The sequence below is a fragment of the Labrus bergylta genome, chromosome 15, assembly GCF_963930695.1.
Source record: "Labrus bergylta chromosome 15, fLabBer1.1, whole genome shotgun sequence".
Classification (NCBI taxonomy): Eukaryota; Metazoa; Chordata; class Actinopteri; order Labriformes; family Labridae; genus Labrus; species Labrus bergylta.
Window position 1 is genome coordinate 6,703,204 of NC_089209.1, and position 13,923 is coordinate 6,717,126.

The 13,923-nt window shown below is 42.1% G+C and overlaps 1 protein-coding gene across 4 annotated transcripts; it reads right to left on the reverse strand.

Moving 5' to 3' along the window:
* Positions 1-314: 314 nt before the first annotated feature.
* On the reverse strand, positions 315-13,711 carry tfap2b (transcription factor AP-2 beta). 4 transcript variants are annotated; one of them, XM_020639892.2, is made up of 7 exons: positions 13,561-13,711; positions 10,951-11,409; positions 9,516-9,570; positions 8,297-8,516; positions 7,814-7,932; positions 6,532-6,673; positions 315-2,412 (listed from the first exon to the last, which is right to left on the reverse strand). In XM_020639892.2, the coding sequence occupies exons 1-7, from the start codon at positions 13,606-13,608 to the stop codon at positions 2,115-2,117; spliced, it is 1,341 nt and encodes a 446-aa protein (XP_020495548.1). In that variant the 5' UTR covers positions 13,609-13,711; the 3' UTR covers positions 315-2,114. The 4 variants fall into 4 exon arrangements, with proteins under 4 accessions (XP_020495548.1, XP_020495546.1, XP_065820053.1 ...); XM_020639890.2 differs by having other exon boundaries at positions 8,297-8,540; XM_065963981.1 differs by lacking the exon at positions 13,561-13,711 and adding an exon at positions 11,686-12,080 and having other exon boundaries at positions 8,297-8,540.
* Positions 13,712-13,923: the final 212 nt, after the last annotated feature.

Here is a 13,923-nt window from a genome sequence, read left to right on the forward strand (position 1 = left end):
TCCTAAATCTATTATTTGTCAAAGATGCCCAGCCTTTAAATTTGACCCACAACATTAAAAAAAATCCCAGTGAGTGACATCACAGTGTCGAGCTGAGCCGATCCTAATTTCCTTCGCATGCCATCGTCTGCATTTCTGAGCATTTTACTCACAGGTGGTCATAAATATTCAGTGAAATAAGTTAAGTTAAATACCCTTAACTAATGAACACCATGATTTACATTTTGAATTGATTGAAGTGAAAGTGACTCGGGACCTTTGACCCTGATAGTGGGACTCTTTCCCTGCGGGAGAAAAGGCTCGGGCTGCACTCCTCGCATAATAAAACACATGGTTTATTATCAATGTGATAGAAATGAAATCACTGGACAATTAGAAGCATGTCTACCCATCATCATCATCATCATCATCACCATGACAACAGCTCTATAAGAACAGAAAAACATTGGATGAGTCCTGCCCCCCCACCCACCCACCCACCGGTCGAATCACAGATAAATAGGCCTACTCCTCCAAAGTAGCTGCTGCGCCTATTTACACAACCATCCGTTTTAAATTAATATAAATAAATATTTACACACATAAATTAACACCCACACGCCTCGTACCACACAAACCTGTTTAACAGATATAACACTCATCACCCAATCTTCATATCAGCAATGCTTTTCTGTGTGAGGACCAGTGACTGTATTAAAGATGGACAACTCCGGCTCAACGCTGTGAAGCAAAAGTGAAGCAAATTTCCCCCGAGACAAGTGCCGATAACTTTTGGAGCCAGTAAACTGTGGAGCTGCAGTATTTGAATTCCCGCTCCCTCCGCTGACCAAAGCTAACATTTTTAAGTCGTCGCTGGCAAAATCAGCGGATGCAGATCTGTTTTTATTTTTGCCATGATCTGAAGCAGACCTTCACAGTTAAATGGACTATAACAGTCCATAACGTTGAGAGTCTTCACAGTAAAGACCGGCTGGTGGAGCCATGGTATTGCAAGTTCCACACCTATACTGCTGCCCCCCAAAAAAAGCCATTTCACAAACAAACCTGCAAAGATTCCCTGGGTCCGGCAAAGTCTACAGCAGGGCAGCTTTTTCTGTCATTAACTGTTATGGACTACGATGACTGGTGATGTCTTTTTGGAGCTCATAATAAAGACCGAATGGTGGAGCCGTGGTCTAGCAGTTCCACCTCTACTGCTCCCAGACATACACATTTTACTGATCAACTAACCGGCAAAGACCCCTCAGACTGCAAAGTCGACAGCAGACACTCGTGGTAAAAGATAATAAATGACTGATGATGCAAGAAGCTATAGAGTCTGCACATTTAGAGCCATAGCATTGACGTCCCACTCCCTAAAACACACATTGAACTTATCGACAAAGTCCCCTCCTATACCGGCAAAGTCTAATGCACCACATCTGTTTTTCTCAAGTAGACATTCTTGTGTTTTGGGGGATATTCATGACTGTATTGTAGTTCATCTTACCATTCCTCCTATACTCCGCTTCAGAGCTCTGCATTTGTCAAAGGAGCTGTCAATCATAAAGTTATAAATGCAACTAATTTATAAGCAAACATCACAGATAAATGAACACTCGCATGTAAACCAGCATGAAGACACCTAACCATAAGTTTGACCCGTTTCCCATCTGTTAACATGGAGGAGGCGGAGCTTATAGCCTATACTGCTGCAAGTCCCCGGTGGGCTATATGGAGATCTTTTGGCTTCACTTTTTAAGGAGCTGTTCATCTTTTTTTTTTTTTACAGTCTATGGTGAGGACAAACACAAGCGCACACTCACGCAGGCACACACACACATACACAAAGTCCTTTTGTTGGCTGCTCACAGAGTCTCAGTCTCACAGGATGCAGGCAGGGGGAGCAAATGGATGTAACACAGTAACCACCATGTCCTTGGGGGGGGGGGAATGAAAAGAACGTAACACAGATGAAAAAAATTCCTCTGTGATCTCCGACACTGGCCCACGGGGCTGTCCTCCTCTTCCTCCTCGGCCCTGTGTCTGTGTGTGTGTGTGTGTGTGTGGCAGGTCAGTGGCAGTGGTGTAAAGCTAGACGTAACGGGTTTGTAACACCTCTTCATCCCCCTGCTTCATTTCCTCTGCTTCTCCTCTTTGTCGCCGGCCTTGTTGCCGCCGCCGTCGCCGCCGTGCCGGTTGTTGGGCGGGTTGTTGAGAAACATCTTGTCGAGTCCTTTGAGAGCCTCTGTGAGGTAGTTCTGGAGGGTGGTGAGCGCGGCGCAGATGGCGGGCGAGCCGAAGCCGTGCGTGATGAAGGAGAAGTGGGACAGGCAGCTCTGGATGCCGGGCTCCAGGATGGGGCTGGGCCGGGAGTTGCCCAGGGGAGTCCGGTCCTGGGCCAGCAGGTCTGTGAACTCCTTGCACAGCTGTCTGCAGGGGAGGAGAAAAAAAAACAAGACGTCAGGAGGGGACGTCTCTCTTATCTAAAGGTTTTCACACAGCTGCTTTTTGAGGACATTTGACAGCAGCATGAGATGTCTGTTATTTTTTATTTTTCACTGTTTTCCTCTGAATATAAAAAATGGAGCTGATGACACAGAAGTCTGACTACATGATATCAGAACCCTCTGAAAAGTCTTCTACAGCTGTCTCCTTCACTGCACCTGCTAATGCAACAAAAACCTACTTGCTGTCTGTCTGAAGTCAATATTTAAATCAGCAAATTGCAAATTGAATGATCACCCAAACAGTACAACAATTCCTAACAATACTAACACTGTCAGCAAGACAGTATGTGCAACCTCTGCCTAACTTAAAACCTCATTGAATGCACCAAAGTCAACCACTACACACATCTTATTGAGAGTCCTCTGTGGGGGGGGGAATAATATTTTGCAGCAGATGTACCTGCAGTTCTTCCTGAAGTAAACTTAAGTCAAGTCTAAGAGTTGATGCTGTATGCTGTGGCAGATGTTCCTGTCTCCCTATCGTTATTCAGATCAGGCCTATCACAACAATTTATCCAAAGTGGGGCGGGGCTAAGTGCAGTTCAGGCATATTCATAACCAATCAAGACGGCTTGGTTGCTTGATGTGGTTGTATCAGAATCTGCAATCACGTCAGTATTAAAAGACTTTGCTGAAGTTGTACGAATGCTAAACTGTGTCATGCCAAACACCTGTGGAACTAGCTAACTAGGCTGTCAGCCAATAGCTACGTCCCAAGTTTGTTTGGCTCTGATTGGTTGTAAAGGTAGTCAGCACCTGTTTAAAATGCCATATATAGCAGTTCTGGAAGTAATGCAAGGCTAAATACATGTCACGTCTGTTCAACGGGAAACTAAAGGAAACACTTTGTGCATCATCAGCGCTGTGATTTTAGATGATTAATAGGAGTTCTCTGTTAAAGATAAAGATGGTTGATTCCCATTTTCAGACTTATTTTAGCGATACTCCAATGAAAGTTTTGATGCAAGAAAATCTACTTCCCTGTGTAAACCTGTGTGACATAATCTAAAGAAGAAACCCTGTAAGAATATTCCTCTTTTAAAACGTATCGCAGTTATTTCCAGTGCATCCTAACACCTGTTTGCATGCAGGTGGGAAACTTCATTTCACTCTATAAAACTTGATCATTTTCCTCGGGTTTTCCAGAATGCATTTGGGAAACAAAAAGAAAAAGAAGTTGCATGAAGTTGATGCAATCACTGGCTACAGAATATCCAACGATTGGGTTTGAGTGGCAGCTCTGACAGAGCAGGATTCTCAGTAACATTCCCCCAATGAAAGGCCTTCATGTAATGACCAGAAGGCCTGACTCATACGTCTATTACACTTCAGATGAATATATTCAGAATCCATACACATACATAAACCTACTTAATATATAATTAACCAATTAGATTAACAAATTTCCTTCATGAAGAAGAAAAATACTGAACAATGATCCTCTTAATATAAAAATGTCCCCAAGAAAAAACAAGCCAAATGTCCACAGTGCATATTTGAACCACTCTTTTATGCCTGAAAATGAAGTAACTAACTAAAGTAGAAGCATGACAGTTTTACAGTTTGTGTCCTCAACGTTCAATGTAGATACTTGTCTGTTAATTTGTCTAATTAAATACAGATTGATCTTTATTTTCACTGCAGAATTGATGTTAAAAATGCACCGAGAAAAGAAAAACCCTCCTTCTTCACCTTGCTGTCCTTGTTAAATTTCAGCAAATCATCTTCTGGTTTTAGGCCTACATTTGATATTCAAGAGACCCCCCTCTCTCCCTCTCTCTCTCTCTACTTCTTCGTCTTCTTTACCCCCTCTCTCAGATTTGCACACCCCACAAACACACACACACACTTGCACACCCTGTCAGCGGCCTAAGGGCAGAGCTACAGCAAATGAGTGACAGGCTGTGCGGGCCGAGCCCAGCTGGGGTTAGGGGAGTAGAGAGGAGAAAGCCGCCTCCCCGGGCTACACTGGCGGCCCTCGCTGTTGTTTTTCTGACGACTTGAAACACTTCACTGCTAAATAATGAATTTCTAACAGGCAGCACCGACACACAGTATTGGAACAGGTTTGAATCTGAGCATCAAACATCCACCACCGAGCACACCGTACATACTGAGTACATTGGGATGCACACACACACACACACACACACACACACACACACACAGATAGGCAGATGGTTTATGCAGTGCAGGCCAGCAGAAAGCACTATTTATGCAAGCTAAAAATAAGAGTTTCCTGAGGGGATCTTCGTTAGAGGGTGGTACGGCTCTTGGTGCAACCTTTATCACCCAGAAAACTCCAATTCAGGGGAATAAACAGACACAGAATGGGACTATTAATTTATTGGCAGATGGTTTTTTACTTATTTGTCGAGGTAAAAACAGGCAAAGATTTAGAGTATTTCTCTAATTTTATCCACATTTTTAGATCTATGTCACCTCTGCAACCCCGGTTTCTCTACAAAAAGAAAAATCTACACTTCTTTGTTTTTCAGCTGATCAGACAATTTTTGCTCCAATTCCAATCCCTTCTGCTTAGAAAAACACAACTCAGGGAAATGAATAGAAATAAAAAAAAACACTACCCTGATTGCTTGTTTTAAACATTAAAGAAAGCAAAAATATAATTATTCGGGTGCTTATTCCACATTTTTTAAAAACACATCACCTCTGCTACCTTGTCTTTCCTGAAGAAATCTACATCTTTTGTTGATCCATTTCCAACCCTTTTTGTTTCGTTATCTTCTTCCAGACGATGTAAAGGAACAAAATGATGACTAGTTGATTTGGGTTATTTTTGCACAAAGTAGAAATAGGCCAAAATCTAAATTTATTCTCAGATTCAGTCTTCATTTTTAACTCACAGCACCTCTGCTAGCCAGGCTTCCTTTTAAGAAAATCTACATTTCTCAGTCGCTAAAGCTAATCACACTCTCCTTGATTCAATTCCACAGTTTAACAGCCATAAAAACGGATTAATAAAAGCAACTTTACGAGGAGTCAGATGTAAAATGGTTCTCTTTTAAGACCTGAAGCAGAGGTCAAACATACACCAGCCACCTCAAAGCTCATGTTTTATAATGTCTGAGAGCTGTATAAGGCCCATAAGGTTCATTTATACACGAGCTAAAGGTTATTCTGTGCAATGAGCCGCTTGTAAAGATGTGAAGTTGTGCAGTTGCATACAAAGTGATGAGATTTAATTCAATATATTTCATCCCTTATCCAGGATCTCAAATAAATCACAATCATAAGGTGAAAATTGATGACCTGATACTTTCAATTTAGTTACAATAAAAATATATTTGACTGTAATGTGGGTTTTTTGCTCAGGCCTTTGTAATGAATTTAACTTCCCTTATTCTTCAGTATGAACATTTTCCAATCAGCCCTTTTAAATTACAGGTCAAATCCATATCCAGTGTGATGTGTTTCATTAAGAAAATCTCATCCTCTTTTGTAAATGTCAGTGCATATCCACTATATTCCCAAAGTGGGACTGGGTGCAGTATATAGAGAGGAGGATATGGGAGGTTTGCACCCTCGGGCAGAGGCCCTAGGAAGGGGGGCATACAGGCCCCATGACAATGAAAAAGAGTTTAATTTCACAAGGATTCCTTCCATCAGAAATGTACTTACTGTCAGAGGGTGCTGCCCTTTTTTAACCTTTCTACGTTGATCTGTTATTTAAATCATCAGCAACAAAAACCTGAATTATAAACCTTTACATCTTGACACTTTTCTTTTATTTAGGTCGTTGTGTTTCTCCATCAAATCCTGTATCTCTGTCTGGCGTCTGATCCTTGTACTCCTTAATTTTCGTGAAGCTCTGCTGTCTAAATGTGTCTATAGATAGGCCTACTTGAATTGCTCATATCAGCGATTCAACCACAGCTGGTGTTCTGGTTTAATCTCATTCCACCGGTCTCTCTTCCTGTATACCACACAGCAGCAGACACGTATTATATTGCCTCTCTGACAGACTCTATAAAGACTATATGGACGAACAGGATCTAATCAAACGCTCCATCACACTCACTTTGTCGCCAGCAGCATGTTTTTCCGCGTGTGCAGCTCGTTGGGGTCCGCGTGCTGCCGGTTGAGGTACTCGCTCACGGCTTTGGTGGGGAACTCCGTCTCGCAGATGTAACCGAAATCCCGGGCCAGGTGCACCGCTTCACCTGAGGGGGGAAGGTGAAGGTGTGGTGTCAAGACAATTGAAATATAAAACACAGACGAACAAGAAGTTAGATGTTAAAAATGATTTCAGTTCACTTCAGAGGGTCTTTGACCTCCTCACCCTTTAATAACCCACCTTCTTATGCTTTCCTTTTTATCATGTTCACTGATTAGCCTATTTGTTTAAAAATTACACGCTATCCATTTGTACACTAATATCCCTCCGCCGTCTTCTTTTCAGGTGACGCAAAACGTAGTATTAGCCTGTTGTTATCATTTATCAGATATACCTACGTTATTAAACATTTTAGTTAAATATCAATGTGTCAGGGTTAGCTAATGAGCTTATTATCAGCCCTTTTCAACGGGCATGTTATAACAAGTAAGTCCCTTAACTAATAAAAAAATAATAATTAAAAATACCATAAATAATACAAAATAATATAAATGAATTAAAAATTAGATTAAATAAAGTCCAGAAACAGTGGTAAAACTCGCAATTCCATTGGGTGGAAATTAATGCCAGGTGCATATTAGGCCTACATATTTAATTTTGGACCTATTTTATTACGCCCTTCGCAGTAACCCATCGTGGAAAAACGACTTAATCTAATAAGTAACGTGGGAATAGGTAGCCTGTTTGGTATTTAAAAAAATATATCTTATTTTCTTTCATTATAGTGCTCCCTATAAAGTCTAAATAAGAATATAAAGATCTTGAAGTGTTGCTCTGGGCAACAAGTTGACCTAAGAGAAGCAAAGAGAAAACACTTTTCACAGCTGTTTTTTTTTTAGCAGGTAGGCCTCACGTGCAAAAATTCATCATTTAAGTCATTTAATTAATTTAATTCTCCTGCCTCTACTTTCTCAATAGTGGGTATTATTTCCCTTAAGTTCCTTTTTTTTCTTCTTCAGCTTCTATTAATAACACAAGCTATTGTCATTTCTAACGCTCAGAGGATCATGACCTTTGTAATCTTAGTTTGGCCTGATCCTGACTCCATGTCGCTCTCATGGGAAGATAACAAAATGAAAGGTTCTAATAATTTCTCTTTTGCAACATTTGCCCTTGACAGCGAAAAAAAAACCCCGTTTCTATTTATTGTATTATTATTTTGTGAATAAAATATGAACCCAGTCACCTTCTACTAGAGATGTTAATAACGTGACGTTGGCAGCTTTGCGTCTTCCAGCAGGTAAATTCAGTCCAATCTTCTCCAGCTTCTCTCGCAGACATTTCCCTCCGTTTTTAGACTTTGCTCTGGAGAACAAAATCGAATCAGTACAACTCTGACAAAATATTAAGAAAATGATTCAATAACACACACAGAACTAACCCTAACCCTGTTATATTTAGCCTAATAATTGACCAACAGCAGCTGCACAGTTTGGAAACTTTTATTAAACAGAAGTCATGAGCTTTGTGCTCATTTTGTCTCCAGAGGTTTGGTTTGTGTTAAATTGACTGTGGGCTGTAAATGGCACAGATTCTGAGACTTTACAGCTCTGGCTTTAATTAATATCTACCTCTTAATATTTAACGATCCACAAGCTTTTTTTTTTTTTTTTTTTACATCCACAGTTCTGCCTGAACTTTCAACATGCTCCGAGGCTTGCAGTCGTACCTTCTCAACACGCCCCCCAACAGGGAGGCGTTGAGGCACTCGGGCGGGGACAGTCTCCTCTGCACCTCCCCTACGGTCACTTTGTACTTGGAGGTGGAGCTGAGCAGCGACAGGCGGCCCGGTACCGAGCAGAACACCTCGTTTATGTTCACGGTCACCCCACCGATCAGGCCGTCCTTCCCGAGCATCAGGGAGCCCATGTTCTTTTGGGGCATGGGGACTGAAAGAGGAAAAATGATTTGCCCTTTAAAAAAACAGGTGGAAAAACGGGATTAAGACAAGTTGTCAATCTCTGAACTGAGGCCTTTTTGTTAAACTTTGTTCAGTAGCCTATATGAGACCTAATGAAGCCCCCCACGCGCCGGGCATTTGCTGTTATTTAATGTCGCGCGACATTCTCATTACAATATTATCGATTGTTGATTGGCTCGCGCTCTTAAATCGCATTAACCACCTCCCTGTCTTTTCTCCACGGCCGGTTTAACTCCCACCAGCCATCACTATAGATGCTCCTTCAACACTGGGTGTTAATGCTCGCGCTAATGGTGTTAAAAAAAAGAAAAGAAGAAGAAGCCAGTCAGCCTCGTGCATGCAAGCAAGCGTAGGGGCCAGTTGTGAGGGGGTTTTGATGGCTCCACGGGGGATAATACCGCAGATTAGCTCTAAACGAGCTCACGAGATCTCCGTGAGCGGTGCCATTTATTACATCAGCGGCTTAAATGCCCCGCGGGGAGCTCAGTCACTCAACATCCCGTAACTAAATCACGGCACATCATCAGAGCGACAGCATGGCAGCCCTGTCAGCGACACACTGCCTGCCAGTCAATACCCCGGGATCGTTAACCCTCCTTTCAACTTCTCATCACCGACTCCAAAAAAAAAAACGACATTTGACAGCCCAGAAACGTGGGCACAGTGTAGGTACAACATGTGTCCAGATTTAACCTTTTATTAGTGAGACATTCATTCTTACCAGAAATGATCAATTTATATCATGCCATAAAAGAATACATTAATTAACGAATTAATGGAGGGAAAATAGCCTAAAGTAACCTACCATTTTGCACACAATCCTCAAAACATTTCAAAGACGAATAAAATGTTTGACAGGTTTTATTTGATAGGCTGTTTATGATCAGTAGTCGTTTTTATCGCACAATTGCAAAAGACTGTTAAAAAGAATTGAGACAAACATGTCTATAAATGAGTGTGTTCCTACCTTTCTTTATTACTGATTGATCCAGGATGTTCGTCCCGTTGGTGTCGTCAATTGTCTGTTAGGAACAAAATAAACAAATGTTTATATCGTCTGTTTCAATCAAGAGGATCCATACTGTAAAAAACAACAAGCTCCAACAAGACAATGCTTTATACTTTAAATATGCCTACTGGATTTATTTCCCGGTTTTGAAAGTCTAAAGGTGTTTGTTTAGTCAGAGCAAACAAATCTGTCTTGTAATGACTTCTGTCTCTTTCTTCGTAATAATGTGGCTCATAGAGAAGATGCTGTTCCAACTGTTTCAAAGCCTCATTCATCAATCTCATTCATCATCCAGCGAGATAAATTCCCTCTTAAACAGACCTGATGTCGCCATAATTGCTGCACGCCCGTGCAAAACACGAAAAAACAAAAAACAAAGAATTTGTTGAAACAAATGTATGTGGGGTTAATATATGCATGACACAAAAACGGAGAGCCAGAAATGAGAATCTATTGTGGAGGTTAAATGGCAAACAATTCGTGATGGTAGAGCCCTGAGGGGGGGAACGAGGAGATGAAATCCTATACAGCTTAATATAAAGTCTTCCAGCTTGCTTTTTTTATGATTTGCACCTCAGCAGCAGCGATGCTTACAAAACAATCTACATGTTGTGAGAAAAGGAACATTCAATTTCTTAAATATCAAGGAGGAAAAAAAAAACATGAGCAGCAACGCTACCATGGATACATGGTAGAAAAAAAACACATTAAAAAAAAAAAAAAAAAATCTAATTTTAAACACATAGGTACTATTTGTTCCACAAATAACAGCAGATCCAGAACTTTCCGTTTTAAATGGCCTTATTGAATAACCTTAAGACAGCAAAATGATTTGAATTTAAATTTGAAAAAGCTACATTTGAACTGCATACAGCAGTTTTTATGGCCAGTATTTTTTTTTTCACATAGCAGCATCTCCTCATCAAAGTAGAAGTCGCAGGTCTGTGCAGACAGTGTGTTGAGCTGAGGGCCATTTAGTTTGAGGCTACAGCTGCTGAGAGAGTCCAGCCCTGAGGGAGCTGCTCTGAGGTCACTGACCTTTACTCTGAAGGACCGGAAACATGCAGAGACAATGGAAAGCACAAATTAAATTTAACAAGAAAAAGCTACCACTTAAACTCTATTTTAATTTAGTATTAGGAAAAATATATATTTGTTGTAGTTAGCCTAAATGTTGAGTAAAAATAAACATTTAGGCCTTCTGTAAACAGCTGTAGCCACATTTGATAAAGAAGGCTATTTTTTCTTTATATCTGCTATTTAGCTGACGTGAAAGTAGGCTAAATGTACCACAATATGTGATCTTAGCCTGCTGGATTTTGTGGAAGCTTTTTTGGGGATGTAGGCTAATTAAAATCCTTAATTGAAAACCAAACGGGTCTATTTGTCTCACCTGTACATCTTCCATATGCAGCCCGTGCAGTAGTCCATCTCCCATCCCGGGCTCCAGTCCCGGATGAGCGGAGTGCAATAGCACATCAGGCCGCCTCACGCCTCCGTAGTCCCTCCGCGGGTCCAACCCGGACAGCTGCGGCAGTGAAGCCCGGGGCTGAGCCAGCAGACCGGAGCTCTCCATCCGGTCTCCGGTCATATCCTGCCGCTGCCGAGCCCCCCACGCGCCCTGCTGGCTCTGGTGCAGGGAGTTCAGGGAGTACGGGTCGCTGACGTGGGAGTACGGGTCCTGGCTCTGGTAGTGAGCGAGCGGCTGGTACGGCGGCGGGAAGTACGGGGGCTGGAAGTCCGAGGAGGGCGCGTGAGACAGCGGCGGGGCGCTCGAGTAGGGTCCCGCGTGCGACACCGAGCCCAGCTGGGACAGGCGCGAGCTGTGGCTCGAGACACCGTCATGCCGGTCCTTGAAGAGGAGGAGGAGAAGAAGAAAATGTTACACATGGAAACTGGAACAATTTGAACAAAACTAAACAAATTGGAGGCCTGAACCAGGATGCGTTTGTTGGAGGATTTCGCCCCTGGTGATGCAGCCTAAACAAACTGACACTGAATGTCCTGAACAAGGAAAAAAAAAAAAAGAAAGCCTCGAGGAAAATATCACAGCCTAATTTAAAAATGTCTCAAAACGAAACTTCCTTGCAATATCCAGCGATTCTGTAACACAGAGAGAAAAACTCACCGCAGTGGAGTAGGAGTGAACTAACATCTGTAACCCGTCTGCTGCTCTCTCGGGCAGGCTTAGAGTGAAACAGCAGGATAGAAAAGACCGTTGTAGCCCGGGATGACTAAACTCATTCCAGGTGAAACGCAACTCGTGTGTTTTCTGCAGGCTCGGCCCGGTCTACTAAAGCTCCATGCAGAACTCTTCCTCCGCCTGGAGCTGCAGCCTCTCTGACTGTGAGCAACCGAGCGCACGCCTCTACCCCCGGTCCTCGGTGTAATTGTTATTCATGACTGAGACTTACAGGAATATTAATGTGCGCAAAGGCAAGGGGGGGAGACTGGGCGACACATGGAGCGTGAAGCCTCTCGCGCAACCGTGAGTGACGTTTAAATTCCGTGGAGGGCTGAATCGAGGCGCGAGCAGCAGGAGATAGAAAGGGAGTCTATCACTGGAGAAAGCGTAACAGAGGGGACAAGACCCGTGAGGAGTCCCCCCCCCCAGCCCCCCCTCCCATGACAAAAATATAACACACTTTTGGGTCTTTTTCTCGCAGAATCTGACACAAGAAAAGTACACTTTGTTGCCTTTAGAGACTCTTTGGCACGAGTAGACTTTGACGTCATATAAGCACCAACAATACCACCAGGACCCTCAGAGTCAATAATGACTCTTATTATGGAGACCATGGTGAAATGTTACGATCATAGCAGATACAGCCATTAAAAAGAAAATGGGTTTCTAACATAATAAATCAGCATGGACAAAAAACTTCAACAAAAGTCCCCATTTCTATTAATTCCCATGCAATTTACATTAACTACAGCATGCAAAAAACAACAATCCTCCTGAATAAAAGGGGTCTCATGTTGTGTTGCAGCTGCCTTCATTAGTCTGCCTAAAAAAACACACTCGAGACACTATACAGGGCGCACGCGGGGCTCGTGTGAAACGGTGTCACGAGTCAAAGGAAGCGATTAAACTTTATATTGTAACCCTCTTTGCCCTCTTGCTTGACTTGTTTAACAACATCACACAGCCTCCCCTCCCTCGCGCCGTGGGAGAATAGCCATGTGCGGCACGAGACAAGGGGTTTCCCACCGGGCTGAGCCGAGGGGCCTCGCGAGTTGCCCTTTTTTTTTTTTTTTTTTTTTTTTTTTACCCCATTCAGCGCGAGCCGGAGCAGGACGTCGCCCCCGCGCGCGGCGGTATTTCTTCCCTCAGCTCGTTTAAAACAGAAATTATTGTTCTGGGATGAAAGCCAGAATGATTTACATATTCCAACACACACCATCGTCCTTTGACCCCGCGGTTCTCTCACCCATGTTTTATTTTACTGTTTAATTTAAAATCTAAAACCAAACCAAATTTTTAAAACATGATTTTGCACCTTTATTGATCTATTTCTATAAAGTATTTCTTACCTCTTTAAGAGCAGGTGATTTGAATAATGGTTAGTTTTATAGCACTTAAAATATGAATTTGCAAAAAATAAAAATAAAAATTGGAGATCATGATGCAATATTAAAAATGTTGAAAAAAATATACTGGAAATTAGTCATCCTATTTAAAATATTGTATTTTCATTTTATCCTGTCTTTAAAATAAAAAAAGCAAATAGAATTGCACAATTAAAGATAACTAAGAATATTTTCAAAAATTGAAGAAAAATATGAGCTAAATTTCTGTCTGATCGAAATAACCATGTGCTGAAATGTCCCAACATTCAGATTTTGAAAATCCCCTTATCACAAATTAAAAGGCCCTTAATCCTTCTGCACAAACATCCCACTTAATTTAACAATTCTGAACACCGCATTATTCCTCAAAGTATGAAACACGTGTAATATGTCCTCCTCCTTTAAAACACACACAGATGGACGGCAACGTTACCTCGTAAATATCTTCATACTTGACATTCTCAACTAGTTTCCACAGCATGGTCGCTTCTCCGGTGTCGGTAAACCGAATGCAGCCAAGTGAGGAAGAGACGTCTCATCTCTCTCTCTCTCCCTCTCTCTCCCTCTCTCTCTCTCTCTCTCTCTCCGCCCTCTGTAGAGTCAGCCAGGCTTTGTGAATGGGGAACTCCTGCACAGACTCCACTACTGCTAAAGAGGAGTGATGCTACAGCAGCAGGAAGCTTCCATGTGTGAGTAAAAGAAAACAAAGAAAACAATGCATGTTTTATTTATCGTGCATTTCTGTAGTTTCCAAAATAATAACATGGCCGGTTAGCTAAAGCCTTTCATGTATTGT

What these genes read in the sequence shown, in the direction of transcription:
- tfap2b (XM_020639890.2), bottom strand. Translation starts at nt 13,608, where the DNA reads ATGCTGTGGAAACTAGTTGAGAATGTCAAGTATGAAGATATTTACGAG. An exon ending in AGTATGAAGATATTTACGAG is followed by an intron (nt 11,410 to 13,560) that starts GTAACGTTGCCG and finishes CTCCTCTTCAAG; the next exon opens with GACCGGCATGACGGTGTCTC. An exon ending in TCAATCAGTAATAAAGAAAG is followed by an intron (nt 8,541 to 9,515) that starts GTAGGAACACAC and finishes GTTTTTTTAAAG; the next exon opens with GGCAAATCATTTTTCCTCTT.